Source organism: Netta rufina (assembly GCF_964035555.1).
Source record: "Netta rufina genome assembly, chromosome: 1".
Taxonomy (NCBI): Eukaryota; Metazoa; Chordata; class Aves; order Anseriformes; family Anatidae; genus Netta; species Netta rufina.
In genome coordinates this window covers 19,143,666-19,160,949 of record NC_140123.1, presented here as the reverse complement: position 1 = coordinate 19,160,949, position 17,284 = coordinate 19,143,666, and the positions used below count along the sequence as shown (strand labels likewise).

At 43.0% G+C, this 17,284-nt stretch overlaps 1 protein-coding gene across 2 annotated transcripts in view; it reads left to right on the top strand.

Annotated features, from left to right (window-relative positions):
* Window positions 1–394: 394 nt before the first annotated feature.
* Window positions 395–17,284, top strand: part of CRYL1 (crystallin lambda 1) — a 58,244-nt gene continuing 41,354 nt past the window's right edge. For both annotated transcript variants that reach the window (XM_084306587.1, XM_084306586.1), the window contains exons 1-3: window positions 395–497; window positions 2,755–2,862; window positions 12,119–12,245. In XM_084306587.1, the coding sequence (XP_084162713.1) occupies window positions 466–497; window positions 2,755–2,862; window positions 12,119–12,245 (267 nt within the window). In that variant the 5' untranslated portion in view covers window positions 395–465. The remainder of the gene's footprint in view (window positions 498–2,754; window positions 2,863–12,118; window positions 12,246–17,284) is intronic.

Here is a 17,284-nt window from a genome sequence, read left to right as displayed (position 1 = left end):
GGCGACTCGGGCCTCAACTTTAAGGCCAGATTTAGGCAGTGGTGGGGCACACTCCCTTCGAGGTGGCACAGGCAGAGTGCACCCAGCAAAGTGTGCAGAGTGCCCCTGAGCCTGGCAGGGGCTGCCATCCCTGCTGCCTCCTGGCACGGCGTGGGGCTGAGCACACAGTGCCCGTCCTTCCCGGGGCGGGGGGCGGACCAGAGCACGGCTCCTCGCTTTCGGAGGGGATAAACCTCCGTGTAGGGCCGGCATGGCTGCGGCAGGGGACGAGGCGAGCCCCGGGGGCGGGCTCCCTGCCTCCCTCCCGTCATGGCAGCGAGGCGAGGCCGGCCCGAGAGGCGCGGCCAGCGGGAGCCAATGGGGGCGGCCGCGACATGGCGGCCGCCGTGGGTGGGGAGCGGGCGCCTTAAAGGCGGCGGCGGGGGCGGTGGTGGCGGCTGCTGCTCGGTGGCGTCCCCCGCGGGCATGGAGTCCTCGCAGGTTGCCGTGATCGGCAGGTGAGGCCTCTCCTTCCCCTTGCCGCACTCCGGGAGCCGGCTGTGAAGGGGAAGGAGCAGGTGGGGGGCAGCGGGGCAGCGCCTCTCGCAGCCGGCCGGGTTCTCGGTGCTCTCTCCGGCTCGGTGCTGCGGTGCTCGGTGTGGTTGGGAGCCCGCAGGAGGCCGGGGAGAGGTTTAAAAGCTGCCCCCGTGGGTGGGGAGCAGCCCGCGGTGTGCCCGCGGGGTGGCCCTCGGTTGGGCATGCAGCGGTGGGTTTGGCTGTGGAGGTGTCGCTTCGTCCTCTTGAGCTAAAATTGGTTGATTTGGGCAATAACCTGGCGAGGCGACGCTGGCAGCGAGGCAGCTCGAGGTCGGAGGCACGTGTCTGGCCGCTGTCACGCACCAGCGACGAAACCCGCTGTGTCTGCTGGCACAAAGAAGCGTCCGGAGAGCCGGGCTCTGCGCTACTGCCTAAGGAGAAACCCACCGTCCATACCGGCCAAGGCCAAGGGAGAAGGTCTGGATCCACAGGCTGCAGCAGCGGGCCCCAAATGACAGTGCCTGACTGTCCTAAAGGGACGTCTTGGGGTCAAGTATGTCAGCATCCTCCTGGGATGCGGCTGTCATGCACTGCTGCTCCATCGCACAAGTCTGATGCCTACCACTGACTTCGTATGCTTGATAGTGCCTAAGAAAACAAATCACATAATCCTGAAAATCAGTATCAAAATAGAATACATTATTTGATTAAATGTTGATTTTTAAAGGGAGAAAGTTCATTTAAAAGTGCAATTCAACAGGAGTGATATTTATAAAGATACTAGTGGCTTAGATATACTTATTTAGGGGTTCATGTGGTCCAAACGCTTGTAGTTTAGAAGTATTTGTTAGCTGGGAAGTTATCATAGCTAACAAACAATGACCCATATGTTACTTTCCTGTAAGTGCTTGCTCTGTAGTTTGCCCGAGAACTGCTGAGATCTGGGCTTGCTGCAGTGAAAATGTTTGCTTTTTCTTTTAAATGATGTATTTTAAATAGACGTTAAGTTCTCGTTTAACAACACTAAATACACAGTTTCACCCCCCACACAACCCCCAGTTATTTCCACTGATTCCTGCTGTTTCCTGAAACTTCCTGTTTTGTTCCATTTTTATTCTTCTTTAACTAAAGGCTGAACACGTTCCTGTTTTCTCTTCCTTTTCTTATCTGGCCTGCTGCTTTATCTCTGAATTTTTACCCCCCATATCATTTACTGATGACCTACTTGCCTTTCATTTTTCCAGACATTGCTTAAGTTTAATGTTACAAGGACAGCAATCTCAGAAACGTCAGGAAATGCATGTGAAAATCAACACCAGTAATAGTCGTGGATAGAGAGTTCTGTTCTTGTTGCTGTTAGGATTATAATTATTTGTGATGTTACTTAATCTTGCTGTACTGTATCTCAGTACTTCTGTTTAAAGAGGCTAATGCCTGCAAATAAAGCTAGTTAAGTTAAAAAACCTGCATTGTTTTGATAGATGTGATGAAATTATCAATTACTGTACATTTCCTTTATATATTTCTTAATAATGGGCTACAAGTAATATGGCTTTACCACAAGATGTGGGCAGACTCCTTCTGCAGGCCTCCAACATGGTAGGATGTTTCATCCAAAAGCAAGGGTGATGCTAGATGTGGGTAGGTGGAAAAGTAGCATCAAAAGCACGTGGTTCTTTTTTTTTTTTTTTTTTTCTCCTGTTTTTTGCACACTTAACAGCATTTCCTGAGTTGTAGAGGATCCATGATTGCAGTAGCTGGGCCTTAGGTTTCTCAGATTATCTCTGAAGCAGGGTCTTGAACTTATGGACAAATGGGCTGCTCTCCATATTCAGACTTTGAATTAAACAAATGAGTTTCAAAAAGATGAAAAAACAAACCCTCCATAATGTGATTCCATGCACCAGTTCCAGGTTAGGATTACAGCTGACAAAACTGTTAATACTTGAATCTAGTGTGACAGAGTAGCAGCTCCTACTCTTTAGAATTCCACTGTCCTTTTTCTCTTTTTTTTTTCTTATCTTTCTCCCAGCACTCAGAGAAGCTGCTACACAACTAGCAAAGGATATTGCTTTGTTACAGAGAGAGGTTGGTTTCTTATCAACATGTAACTGATTTTTGGATCGAGTATTGCAGAGTCTGGACTCTGTTTTAGTTCTTGCAGTGCTTGTTGTTGGACCTTCCCCACCCCAGATAAATGCTACTTTATTAATTGGTTAAAATTTATTTCCTTTTCAGTGGGCTCATTGGTCGCAGCTGGGCCATGGTGTTTGCTGCTGGAGGCTTCAAAGTGAAACTTTATGACATTGCACAACAACAATTAACAGGTGCACTGGAAAACATACGGTAGGTCACCTGCCTTGAAATGACTGACATTGCAGTGAATCTGTGGGATTTCTGTGGGATGTAATTATGAATGAACAGCCCCATCTTACTATTCAAGAGAGTATAGATTTTAAGCATTAAAGAAGGCTTTAACTTAAAAGTACAAGTCCTGTTAAGATTAGAACTGTGCCTCTAAATCTCTCAATGACACTTCTGAAGAGCACTTCAATAATTAAATAATGGTTTAAAACATTAAGTTTAAATCCAAGTTCTTGAAATCACGTCTTCCGTGATTAGGTTATCTATAGACTAAGCTTAAAATAAAGGAACATAGGAGTTTTTGCATAGAAAGATTACAAAGACTTCTTCAGAACTCAAAGAGGCTAATACTGATTGCTAAAGAGACCTACTGCAATTACCACTTCTCTATAACTAGATTTAAAAAGAAAATATCTTAAAGTGACATTTCAGCATCCTAGAAGAAGAGGTGGCTAGTTGTGTTAAAGACACAACTACTGAACAGTTACAATAGAGGCTTGGAAGCACCTTTATAAATTGCAAATTTGAGGACTTGAACATAAGAACAGTCAAACTGCTTCAGACAGTAATCCCCTCACCCTTTTCTGTTAACCCTGTGGCACTACAGCTGAAGCCTTTGGAAACATGCGGAGCTGCAAATTCAAGTCCTGCCTGTCTGCCCTCCCTCCTTCCCATGACCTGCAGTGCCTAGAAGTTGCTTATGTACTGAGTGACTCTTAACTATATTTCTTCCAAGTATTTCTCTTAACCTTGCCTTGAACCTGTGTAAATCGTTTTGCAGCCTCCTTGCCAAGGGACTTTGTGTTCTGCGGGTTTACTGCTCTCTGTGTGAAGAGCTGTTCGTCTTGTTTGTATTGAACCTGACTCCTCAGGTGCTTTGTTTGGCCCCTAGTTCTTATGTTAGAAGGGACAGTGACTGGTTCTACTCAACTTTTTTTTGCCAGTCCTGGAAGTCTAGTTCTTGTGGATGTGAGAGTGTACATTGATAGGGGGGTTCTGTGTACAGCCTCATATTGCTATATCAGCATTTAATGCTGAAGTTCAGGTTGCTTCCTGATAAGCATCTAGTTAAGTGTTTCAGCCCTCCCCTCTTGCTGTCTTGTAATGTAACATGTTAGCTGCTGTGCAGCAGCCAGTATGGGGATTAACTTGTACCTAAAAAGGGATTGCGGTGTGTTGCTTTCGGTAACAAGGCTTACAGCAAGGAAGAGTGACATCAGGAGCCTCTGTACACTATCCCTGTTGTACGAATTTAGATGTGAGACAGTATGTTATATCTAATCAGATTTTTTTTAGGCAAAAATTTGATAGTGAAGGAGGGGGGGAAAATCTGTCTCTTATAGGTGTGTGTGGTTTTTTTTTTGGTGGTGGTGGTGGTGATTTTTTTTATCATTTCCTCAAAACTTTCAATATAGACATTAGGTTTGACTAACACCTCTGTTACTGCACCCTATATGATGGCACTTCCATTTTTTTTGCAGAGTTGCTGTCATAGCAGTAGCCATAATGAGCTTCTGGATTTCTGGAGAAGGGAGGAGTCTTGTGGTCTGCATTACTAAAGCTAGCACTCAACTAATTTTTTTTTCTTTTTCTAATAGCAGAATGACAACTGCAGTCTTCCAAGGTTTTCAGCTTGGAAAAGAAAAACATAAATTATTGTGTGTGGTAGAGTAGAGAGGCATTTGGGTGTGTCAGTGTACTGTCCTGTGCCTGCACATGCTGTTCCATAGGAGTTCAAGTCAAGTTTTGCCTTTCACATAAGGTATTTAGTTAAACTTATAATTAACTTAGGTATCTTGGCTGTTGTAACACCTTAGTTAAAAAGTCTAATTTCAATAAAAGTATGTTTGTTTTTTTTTTGTGACAAGAACACAAACTATGTAGTTTCATCAACCAGTATTTTAATGATTGTATCTATCAAAATGCAGTCAAGCTTTTTTTGGCACTGATTTCACAGCACACAATCTGTAGTAAATCCATCTGGATTACTGATACAATACTTCCGTAACTGCTGGAGCTTAAGTAGGTAATGAAGACTTGTAGAAGAGAGCAGCAGGGGCTGCCAATGGAAGCTGTATGACAAAGCCAGCTGGTGGTTGCTCCTCTGGATTTGCTGGGATGTGCTTTCCATTCTCTCTGCATTGCTGATAATTTAGGAAAGTTCTTAGATTTAGTTGAGTGTGGCTTTGTTTGGGTAGTTGTTTTTTGTTGGTGATTTTTTTTTAAGCTTTAGCATTGGAAAGAGTTTTGTTCCATTTTAGTTTAAAGTCTATGACTTAGTTGTATGTACTTTACATATTAAAGAAAAACTGGAGAATACAGAGGACTTCTTAGTTCTGCTTTTCTGAACCAAGCAAAATTGGATTTGAGTGGTACGCAGTAGTCACTTCTACAAGGAGTAGAAATAATTTGTTAATATGATTGACTTTTAGTACGTTGACTTGTAACTCATTCTGGATTTATAAAATCTGTGTTTCACTGGGGCATTTTGGGATTCATTAACCTAATGAATCCAACTCTCACAAAACGGTAGGTGGGCAGCAGTTGTGTGCGGACTTGCAACAGGACTGGCATGGAGGCTGGGAGGGACTTACATCGAGGATGGGAACCTGCATGTATCTGTGGAAAGTCTGAAATGTACTCTGTCACGATTTTCAGAACAACTGGTCAAAAATGAGTCTAAACTGTGAAATTTGCATCTACTGACACAAACGGAAATATGTGTCGACACAATGCCAGTAGACCAGATGCAGAAAGGAAATGAGAGTGTGGTTATTGAGGCTTAGCGTGGTGTAGTGGATTTCCTACCTACCTGTTGATACACATTTGGTAGTCAGTGTCCTGACAAAAAATGACTGCACACTGGACTGAACTGGGTGTACCATTAGCATTATTAACCAGTGTCTGCTCTAATGGAACAACCTCTTCTGGAGAAGAAAACAAACCATCGAACAGCTTTATGCCCTGCTTGACCTACAGAAAGAACCTGTATTAACCTGCCTTGGAAAATGCAAATTTTCATATCCAGTATGCTTTCTCCAGAGTCAGTGTAATTCTGGTTTGAATGCAAGGTTGTTGAGTTTTAAAATAATGAATTAGAAAAACAAGTAGTGCCCTGTTCCTGGAAGTAATCCTGGAACATACTGTGTGGAAATGCTCTAGTGCATGTCCCCCAAAAACGCTTTGACTCTTGTAATATGTAAACTTTTTTCCAGTAGTTACCGTGCTGTTGTTCTAAACATAATTACACAGCTGATAAAGATAGGTAAAACACAGTAAAATGCTGTAATAAAAAGATAATGAAGCTGTAGAATGAATTCTATATGGAAAAATAAGATGGGATGTTTGAGACTAGTCTAATTTTTTTCCAGAAACAGTTCTAGAGTGGTAGCTTCCTCTAGCCACCCTTTTCACTGGGGAAGAAAAGAGTTTCCGAGCTGTTTTAAGGAACTGGAAGACAGGACAGGTTGGTAATGCTACTTCTCAGAAGTTCTGCATTCAGATATGCCGTAGCTATCTCCTGAGATTTAACAGTGGTGCTGATGTGAAGAGGTGCTCTGGGGCTTGTCTGCTCAGTCTTGTGCAGGAGGTGATATACTCCTCCTGTCCATCCTCTGAGCTCTTGCTGAGTAACTTACGTTTGGAAGCTGTAGAGCCAAGTCCCTTTAGGAACGGTGTCTGCTTCCATTCTCTTTGGGTCCTTTCCCCATCTGTAATAATAGGATATTTTCAAGATGCAAAAAGGACTTTAAAAGTTTTTAAAGTTTCCTATTTCTCAGCTGATGAGACAGGACATAAGTTTGGGAGACCTAAATACATTGCCTTGTTCTGTGATTGGGGGGAAAAAAGCTTCTGTCTGTAGCAATGTAATGTTTCTTGATGTAGAAAGTAGACGTGGCATTTTCTCCTTGAGTGTTTGGAAGCCATTTGAAACAGTCTCCAAAGAGAAATGTTGTTTTTTCTCCTCATTCCTGTGTGGCAGCCAGTTCCCCTTGGCAGCTTGAATATAGGCTTTAAATAAGACTGACTTTTGCAATGAGAAAGGCTGTGCTTTGAGAACAGTTACGGTGTTGATGCTTGCCTGGTATGCAGAAGTAACAGGTTATCTGTAAAGGTGATGAAATTTCCATTCCTGAAGGCTTTCAAGGTTTGGCTGCACAAAGCCAAGGTTAACCTCACCTGGTCTAAGCAGTAGTTTTGCTGCAGGTGCAAGCTGGACTTGAGATTTCCTGAGGCCTCTGTGTGTGCATGTGAACCTTCAGGAGATCTCAGAAGTCAGATTGGTTTGCATGCATTGCCATGCTTTTATGCTGTGCACTAGCTGTCCTGGAGTCCTTTGCTTTCTGCCTCTTCAAAACTGCCAGAGGAAGATGACCAACTGTCCTGCTTTAATACACAGACATTTCTGTCGAGACAGTGCATTTGGCAGCTCTGGATCTCATGTCTGGACCAGCTTGTCCTGCTGTTCTGGGTAGGAAACCTGTACTGTGTAAGTTGTATGCTTGTATTCAGCTTGGGGAAAGCAGGAAGAGGGGATTTGGATGTGAATACTTTAAAATGGCCACTTGCAACTCAATATTAGCAGCTTAGTATTTGGCCATTGTGTGTGCAGACAGTAAGCTGGTCCTAGTGTTGGGGCATTTGTTTGCAAGCTTGACCTGTTGTGTCTCAGGCTAGATCTGTGGGGCTGGTGATGTGATGGGGCTTGTGTGGGGTTTTGGTTTTTCTTTCCACTCCAGCTACTCCCTCGTTTATCAGACAGCAGTAGATAGCAGTGTGGTGCTGGCTCCGGTTTTTGGGCAAAGGCGGCTGGCTGAAGTTGTGAAGAAGCATTTTTGGCGTTGCCTCTTCTTCCCTTCCCCTTGCTGATCTGGTCAGTGAGTTGTGATTCAGTAGTTGTTAGCTATAGATTTTGTGCCTTATCTTGAAGCAAATAACAGTTCAGTTCTCAGGACAGTGTTGACTTGGGCAGTCCGGTACAACAGAGATGCTCTGGAGCTTGTTGAAGGGTGGGTTCTAAAAGGAGGCAGTATTTTCTTACGGACATGAATTCACCATTCTCTGAAGACCTTATGGGTACTGAGACAAATTCTTCAAGCTACTGCTTCATGTGCTCTGTGACACAGCTGCAGAGTGGAGTCCTGTGGTGTGTCCTCCAGCAACGGCTGCCATGGCCTTTGAGTCTGTGATCGTACTCAGCGATGATCACCCTGAACATGAGGCTGCTCTGAATAAAAACTCACCCAGCAGAGGTCAGTGGTGCACTGCTGTATGCATAAACCAGTCTGTTGTGGGCCTTAATGTATGGAAAGTCTCTTATGGAAGCTCTCCTCCATTGCTCACACTGCTTCTGTGCCAGTCTAGTACCCCAGGGGAATGTAAGTAGGGTTTGCATTTGGAAGGATTAGAATTCATTTGTGGAAGAAAATAACCAAACTGTCAATAAATATATTAATGAAGGGGGCAAAAAAATTCCCCTAGGGAAAGTCAAAATTGAAGTAATGCATTAATTGCATTTCATGTTCTGTTCCAAGTAAAATTTAAATTGCAAGCTTGGTGATCTTAACAGAAAGGAGTTTCTGCAGGAAGAAGAAGGGGTGAGGGAGGAATGGTCTAGCCTATAACTCTGAAGAATGAAGGCAGTAGCTTTGTAGGTTAGTTAAGAAATTGTATTTTCTGTGCACAGTATAGTGTGTAATGGCTTATGGCAGAGGCAGAATGTGTGGATGCTCATCACTGGCAGAGGGAAAAAAGGAACGGAACAGAAGACAGGTGCTGCGAACTTCTACAAGAGCTTGTGGAAGATGAATAAATGCCACCTCTCTGGTAACTGAGGGATTCAACACAGCTAGCAACAATCATGGTACAGAGTTTCAGAGGGCCAGGAGGAATGAGGAAGTGTAAAATTGCACAGAAAGTGAACAGGAGCTTCACCACCCTCGTGGAAGGGCGCGATTCTGTTGTGGTCTCTTCAAACTTTGCTTTAAAAAAAAAAAAGTATGGGCTATGGCAAGAGGATGCTGCATTCAGGCAACTGTGCCTGTGAAATGGACTTCTGACGAACGAATATTTGATGCCTTCTGAATTAATTGGTCCCCTACCGTTTCACTTCACAAGGAAGGCATCAGGAGCCAGAAGTTTGGATACTTCAGTTTAGATGCACCAGTCCCTTTACACACAACGTGCTGGCATCTTCAGTGGGTCAGAAGCCTTAGGAAGTCAATTAGAGCTGCTGCCTAGCCACCTGTGGTGTATCTTGGCAGCTTGCAAAAAGGGACCTGAAGCGTCCTGTTCCTGCAGATCGCCACGCAGATTACTGAAGAGGCAGAAGGCCGTGCTCTGCAGCTGTCCCGTTGCTGCTTGTCAAGGAGCTGAGTGGGGAACTTGCTGAGAAACTTGATGGATTTTCTACTGATTTCTGTGTCACTAACCAGAGTTTGAGTATAAACCCGTATTTGAGAAAAGAGGCAGAAAGCTGATAGAACCATGCTTCAATTTTGGACTACACAGGCTGATAGAAACATTAATTTTGGCCCCAAATCCAAGGGACTCCAGAGAAACAAACATGACAGACCTGAGCAGTGCCTGAAAAGTGCATAACTCCTGGCTTCATTTTCTAGCTAAGAACAAACCTTTCCAAAGATGTTGTCCAATGTAAACAGAATGCTGTGCCTGGCTGTTTACTGAGGCGTGCTCTGCCTAAAACAGTTTTAAAAAAGCGTTGTCAATGATCAGCTGTTACAAAAATAAGGTATCAGAACTTGCACCGCAGAAAAGATTATCTGGAGTTAAGTATTGAAGGATTTCCTTGAAGAGGAGAAAGCTAATGCTTGTAGGAGTTAGCTGTGTGTGTTTTACAGCTTGTTTTTCTTGCGTGTGTTTGAAAGTTGAAGAGTTGAAAGTTGAAGTACGTGCTTATTCTGAAATATGGGTGCCTATTCTGTTTTGGAAGGTACAATGTTAACCTTTACCAACTTCACAGAGGGTTTCAGTTGACGTCTTGCCTACTCCCAAATTATAGGAAATGCTTTGATTGAAGGTGCAAAGTCCGTGGAGATTAGAAGGTATTTGCCTCTTCTGGCTCTCGTGCTAAACCAGGAGCAGGACTGTTCTGTATGCTTGTGACTGCTGCAGAGTGCTCCGTATCCAGGTTTTAGTGGTGAGGTGTTGCAGCTCTGGGGTGGTGATGGAGAGATGTATTAGGAACCTGGATTGTCTGCTGGGAAACAAATACTCTCCTTTATACCACCTTCAGTGGGAGGGAGGGTGTCAAGGCAGGGCAGCAGGTGGTTATGACCTCTTAATAAAGCCATGATGGAACTACTAGAGTCTATGCTTGTTGTATTTTCTTGGACATACTCCAGCTACACAGCTGCTGAAGTAAAATTCTGATTCTCTGGAAGTTGTTGGTTGATTTAGTGAGCCATTCCCAGCTGAAGGTCTGAGGGCCCGTTGAACCTCTGAGGTTTGACTTCCTTCTGTATAGCTCAGTCAGAACTGGGTTGTCTTTAAATAAATCTCTGAAAACTTTTATCTTTGGTAACTTCAGAATACTGTGTTCTAAATGGCTCATTCTACCTATTTCAGCTAAAAAAGCTGCTTCTGTCATAAGATGAGAAAGATCCCATATTTGAGTGCCTAAAAAAGATCAGGCAAATGTACCCGAAACACTTTGTTCTCCCTTCTCTAAACGAGAGCTGAAGGTGATTGCCTCAGATGTACGTGCTGGCAGGGTAGGTGAGATGAATCCCCCTCAGTCTCTTGAAGAAATCTGGAGGAGGAAGCTTAATATTAGATCTGTGGGCTCAAGACTTGTTGACAGGAAAGAGCCCTAAATAAAGGGATGGCCTGACGAAGTGTGGGTGTGTTATCCCACGCTGCTCAGCCAGCAGCCTGAAAAGCATGGAGAAGATAGAGGCAGGGCAACCTGCATCCCCTTCCCTTAATTTGAAGGGCTGCTTGGAAAAATATTGATGGACTCAGGGAGCCCCATCTCTTCTGAGGTCTCTAGATGCAAAAACGAACCCAGTGGTGCTGTTTGGGGACAAGAGGGGGCAGACTTACTGAGGACTGGTTTGTGGCTGGGTACAGAGATCATCTTGGTGTATGTAAGTATCTTCTACACATTTAACATACGCTGTCCCAGACAGCCCCTTGTGAAAACTGTCATGTCTGCGCTGCAGTCACTTAGAAAAAGCATTCTGGATCCCTGGTTGTTTCAGTATTCAGCGAAGTGTATTTTTGTGTTGCACAAATCACAAACTTTTTCTTTCCAGGCTGTCCAGCTCCTCTGTTTGCTGTGGCGTTTCCACCCTCCAGTTGGGTGCCAAGTGCAATTTACTTGCTGTCTAAGGAGGCATTCAAAAAGAAGCCAGAGTTTCGGAACTTGTTTGGTAGGGAGAACAAAGGATTATTTTTTTCTCCCACTGCTAATCATTAGCTCAATTTCCTCCTCTTCAGGATGAGCACTTTTTGCTGAATAATAAGCAAAGGCTTTAGAGGAGTTCTGCCTTGAGGTAACCAACAGATTTAACTGTAATAATGGCTACATCAAATAGCTTCAGGTTAATTGTGATGAGGTGCTGTAATCCCACTTAATTTCTGTGGAAATTACACCTCTCAATTACTTACGTAATTTTGAGGCTTGCTCTTGACTTTTGAGGGTTTTAAGCTGTGGAGGCACTTTCTCAGGTGGCGTGTCCAACCCCAGCAGTAGTATACTTGAACATTCAGTTCAAACTCCGGCCACTCAGTGTCTGAAAATTCCTGTAGTTATTAAACTTGCTCTGTATTCATTATCTGTGCTGGGGAATGTGTTTTTTTAGGAATGACTCTTGGCATTATGGAATGCATTTTTTTATACAGTTAAACAGTGATCCTACAGAGGTGTCACCAAAAGCTGTTTGTAATGTTAGAGGAAATAAATTAAAGGTATCTCTATTCCTGTTAAATATAAGTAGAAAATCTTTCTGATTTTGCACTAGTGAAAACAGGCTTGAGGTGATGACAGATTTGGGGCTGGGAATAAATCTTGCAGCTGCCCATGACTGAAGAGAAGAAAAACCTTAGCAGAGAGAAATGACCAAAACTAACCTTTGTTTTCGAGTACAAATAAATGCTGCGGCATGGCAAATAGTGTTCATGTTTCTGGGTTTTTAAGAAGCCTTTATTTAAAAAACAAAAAAGTAAATGTGGCTTAAAAATGATCAGGTACTTGTGTGTGTCTTGTTTCTATCAGGAAACAAATGAAAGAGCTGGAGGAGTCAGGATTCCTGAAAGGATCTTTGAATGCAGAGAAGCAGTTGGCTCTCATCAGCATCTGCACAGACCTGAAGGCAGCAGTAGAGGGTGCTACTTTCATTCAGGTAAGCAAAGATTTAGCAACAGCTAGCAAACAGTTTAAGAAAGATGATGAAAAACTACTGCGCAGTAGGTGGGCGGTGGAGAGTTCAGCACCCTGACCCTGTGAGGATGGTTGTGCTTGTTACGATTAAAGTTCTTTCCAGCCTAGTATCCCAGCAGGGGAGATCATGCCTCTTTGCAGGTTTGCCTGCTCAAGAGTCTTTGCAAGTTTCTGGGTTATGTTGGAAGAGGCTGACAGCTGGCTAAGCTGAGAGGGAATTGCTGACCTCCACATGCAACAAAGACCGTACCTGTTAGAAGAAGGAGTCTGGGGCAGGAGATTCTTGGGGGAGAGCTTATCTATTTCAGCAACATCGCTCATGCTAGATCTGGGACTAAAAAGTATTTCTTCTCCAGGTATCTAGGTAAGGCAGGGAACATGGCTATGCCCAGGACTGACTTGTGACTGGTGAAAAGCAAGCCTCTTCTTGCTTGTGCCCTCAGGCAAAAACAGGTTAGGCTCTGTGGAGTGCACATCCTATCTCTGCCACAATCGCTTGTCACGGATGCTACAAAGAGTGCTGCATGAAGAGGGAGAACTGTAGCCAAAACCAACTATGGGCAGAGCGTTAGAGTATTAAAAATAAGGTTAGTAGGCAGGGCTGGATCTGTGCTGCTAATAAAATCTGGCTGGGGAACAAGTTAAATTATTGGACCTGATTATTCTGTGCTGCATAACTACTCATATGCTCATTGATATGGGTATAGTTAAGGGAATAGGTGCATTAGTGACCATTTCTGGAGTAAAGGCTGAATGAGTCTGAGTCTTCACAGAACTGAGTCTGCCTAAAAGAGGACAGATGTCCAGACCCCATCTTCCTCCTGTGTAGCCAGTTGAATGGGGAAGAAGGGGAGGCAGAGGGAAGCCTCAGAGCAGTCAAGATGTGAATGCACTTGCAGATTCCTACAGTCGTGTACTATTTTGTGTTCGCTTCCTTTTCACAAGGTCATGAAACTATATGGTGTTAGCTCAGTATCTTACTTCCTCATTAGTAATGAGCTTAGAGTTTGTCAGTTCATATTGTTTTCACATATGTATCACGTCTACAGCGTTTAATCTGCAGGTTTGTCTATTCACTCAGTCTTATAAAGTCCTCCTGCAGATGTTTGCGGTAATAATGAGAAGGATCAACTTAAATCTATGAGCTAACTTGCAGGTCATTTAATCTTTGTGAAACAGCACTGGTCAGCATCTTTCACTGAGTAAGAGCTGACTGTTCTTACTTGATGCTTACCATCTTTACCAGTTACTGTCCGTGAAAGGACTTTTTTTTCCCCTCACATAGCTAGTTAACTTCCTTGAAAGCCTATATATGTCAAATGTCTTGGTCTTTGTTACAAGACTTCTGGACATCCTTACTGACTGCATCAGCTGTGTGACTCCTGTGCCTGTTGCCTCATTTAGAGAATTCAGCTAGATTTGTGAGGCAATGCTTCTCTTTGAAAACGTTGCTTTGACTCTTCCACAATTATTTAAAGCTCATTCAGTGCTCCCTTTTTCTCTTAACTCTCTTAAGAGAGACATAAAGCTTACAGGCTCAGTGTTGAAATCTTCCCTTAGTTTCCTTAAAATTGGCACTGTGCTTGCTACTCTCCTGCTCTTTGCTATCAAAATGCATTCATTCAGTTGTTTCAAGTGAGTAGTTGTGTATCACTTACTGGTTTGGGGCAATGCAAACACATCAAAACTGGATACCGTGTCCCAGTACCTTGATTTTTCACCCCCCCTCCCTTTGTTCTAAGATTTCTTCCACTTCTTCCCACTTGAGACAGACCCTGGGAGCTCCTAAGAGGAGATCTTCAGTGTCTGCAGAGAGTAGAAAGGAGAAGTGGAAATATATAAAAAATAAAATAAATTATTCTGTTATCCAGATGTTCCTTATGTACTTAGGTTATTTCTTGGCTCTATACATTACTCTTAATGCATTCTGAAGGAGAAATAACTTTTTTCTGTGTATTTTTTGTCTTTGGCAAATAAACAGTCCTTTGCTGGCACGATCATTTGAGCACCTGGTTCTCACAGCTTTATGAAGTCTGCCTTCTTGGTTCTAGCAGACTCCAAGTTTTGCCTGTTTTCTCTTGCTCTTTCAAGCATTTCTTACCACCTAGTTTGTCAATATGGTATGTCTGTTCCTTCCATGCCACCTGTAAGCATCCAGTCCTCTTTTGCTGGCAAGTGTGCATCTCCTTTCAAGCATCCTCACTTGTATTTTACTATCTTCTGAAGCTGAGTGCAGCTGTAATAGAGTTACTAGCACTTGTTACTAGCACCTAGAGATTTTGAATGTTTGCTTTTGTTCCTGGTAGAGAGGCTCTTCAGCCCTAAGAGTTTTCAGTAAGGTCCTGCATGCTACTTCAGATTAATTCAGGGGCTGCATTTTTCTGTCCCCTTCATATTTTTCTGTCCCCTTCATATTCTTCTTGATCAGCTGATCAACGAAGCGGGCATTGGGAAAGTGTTGCAAAATCAGAGTAATTCTGTATTGGAAGGGACCTGTGGAAGTCACCGTGTCCAACCTGCTGCTCTAAGCAGGACCAGCTTACATCAGCTTGCCCAGAGTTTGTCCAGTTGAGTTTTGCATATTTCTAAGGATGGAGACTTCCAGCCTCCTCAGGTAACTTGTTACAGCATTAGATTACTCTCATTGTGAAACTTCTTTTCTGGTATCTAATTGGAATTTTCCTTCCTGCAACTTTTGTCCCTTGCCTCTTGTCCTACTACTGGGGACCTTTGAGAAGAATCTGGCTTGTGTGCGCTCCCTTCAGGTAGCTGAAGACAGCAGTGTTGCATTAATAGTGCCTGAATAGCAACAATCTACCTGGGGTAATGCAAGCTCTCAAGCTTTCTGGTACTATCTTATGTTCTCTTAATCCTTCTGATAACACTTAACAGCTACATGTTAAGAGTATAAATAAATGAAGGAGGTGCAGCATGCTGAAGGGTAACAAGCCTGAAGTGTGAAACGCTGTTGGTGGTGTTCATATCAGCTTATCAGTTCCAAGCCATAGTATCGAATTTTGGCTTGAAATGAAGTGTTACCAAATACACAATGTAAGCAGACAAATTATTTGAACTAGCCTTCAGTTTGTTCTTTTGGAGGTGAGAAGGGAAATAAAAAAAAAAAAAAAAAAAAAAAAGAATCCTTATTTTTAGGTTCATAGCCCTATTTCGGCATTGAACTGACTACTTTCTGCCTGGATGAACCATACTAAACTTCCGAAACTTCACAGCATACAGCTTTCCACCTGGAAGGACAAGGTGGACTATGAAGACAAGTGTATTGTTTTTTTTCTTATTTTTTATTTTTAATTATTGGTTACTTAAAAATTAAGATGTCATTTGCGTTAATATTAGTTGAATATAAAGGGCTTAATTTTCTGGCCTAGTGATAAAAACCTACTGATTAACTTGTCAGAAGACTTCCATGAGATCTCCATTTCTTTGCACTAGATTTCAGTTGGTTAAATCTTAACTTATTTTCAAATTTGGCCTTTGTAGAGTAAGTCCACCTCAAACTAAAAATTTCCTTGATGTTTGCACTGCTTGAATGAATTCTGCAGATAGCCTTCTATGCTGTTCTAGTGGGACATAACTTGAAATGAATGGGGTGAAATTATAAAAATATGAAACTTCTTGAATAGCAGTAATGAAGATACAATGGAAAAGTGAAGTGAAAGATGCAAGAAATAATTAGAAGGACTGAGAAGGACTACTATTTGGAATAGTAGTGTTGTGAACTTCTAAAAACAAGGTATGCCTTGCTGTGTTTTTGTTTATATCTTCTGTCTCATGGGCACTTCTATGAAGTAAGCTATCTTGATGATTTGGTGTGCTTCACATCATCTTCGGAAGGAAATTAATTTGCTTTTTGCTTTAAAACTGAGTATTCACCCAGGAAAATGATGGAAGTGCAGTTTCACCTCTCAGTTTTCTTGTGCTACTTAGAAGCAGTTGGCAGTGCCTCTAATTACTAAATAATAAAAATCAGTGCAGCATTTGTATAATCTCTTACCATGGTGCTATTAAAGAAAAAGCCTTTCTTTATATGCTTTGCTCTATTTTTCTGTTACTAAATTGTTCCAAAGCCTATTAGCTCTCATAGGAGGATAAAATAACTAGCTGCTGGTAAGATCTAATGCTTGATACTTGAGCTACCATGTTCTCCAGCAGCAAGCAGGGAGAGTGCCTGGGCTTTGAGGCCAGTGCTCACGGTGAGCTGCCTGCTCAGGGAGGTGCTCTCTGAGCCTGCCAGCTGGGCTGTGGCATGGGACAAAGCAGGCTGGCAAGAGGATGACGTTAAGCTTGGAATTCAGACTACTGAATTCATAAGGAATTCATAAGGAGAGGATTCATAATCCCCATGGTGTGAGGTATTTATCCTTTTACATTTTAAAGAAACTTTTCCAGAACAGCCCTTGAGCAGTTTCTTTTTTTTTTTTTTCCTTATGTTAAAATGGGAGGACTCCCTCCCACCACCCTACCTTACATGCGCAAACTCTTGAACTGATAATAATAACACTAGTAGATTTTTGGCTTGGTTTCTTTCAGACCTTCCTGGATGTATTATATCTCCCAGGTAGACATAAATAATAATTTAAAAAGTTCTACCACCTTAAAATTAACTTCCAGAAAGTCTGGATGTGTTTCAGGATGGGATAACAGCATTGACTTGGGAGTCTTGACAGCTGGTGTCTCGTGTCTCTTGTCACACAAACTTGCTTGACTGATTGGTACCAATTTCTACCATTAGTGTTCGTTCTGCTCATCTGATGGCTTCCAAGAAGGTTTGTGCTTCTGGTGGTGACCTGTCTGCAGACAGGTCAATGTGCAAAGGTGTCTTCAGCTGCCCTGAGCTCATAGGCTGGGAGACAATCCTGGTTTGGAAGCTGTGTTAATGAAGTACCTCTGTAAATGAAAAGCTGCTGCGAGGCAGTGTGCAAGCACTGCGGTAACAGCTCCTTTGGGACTGGTGTCTGGTCAGCTTGGAGCACTGGACAGGCA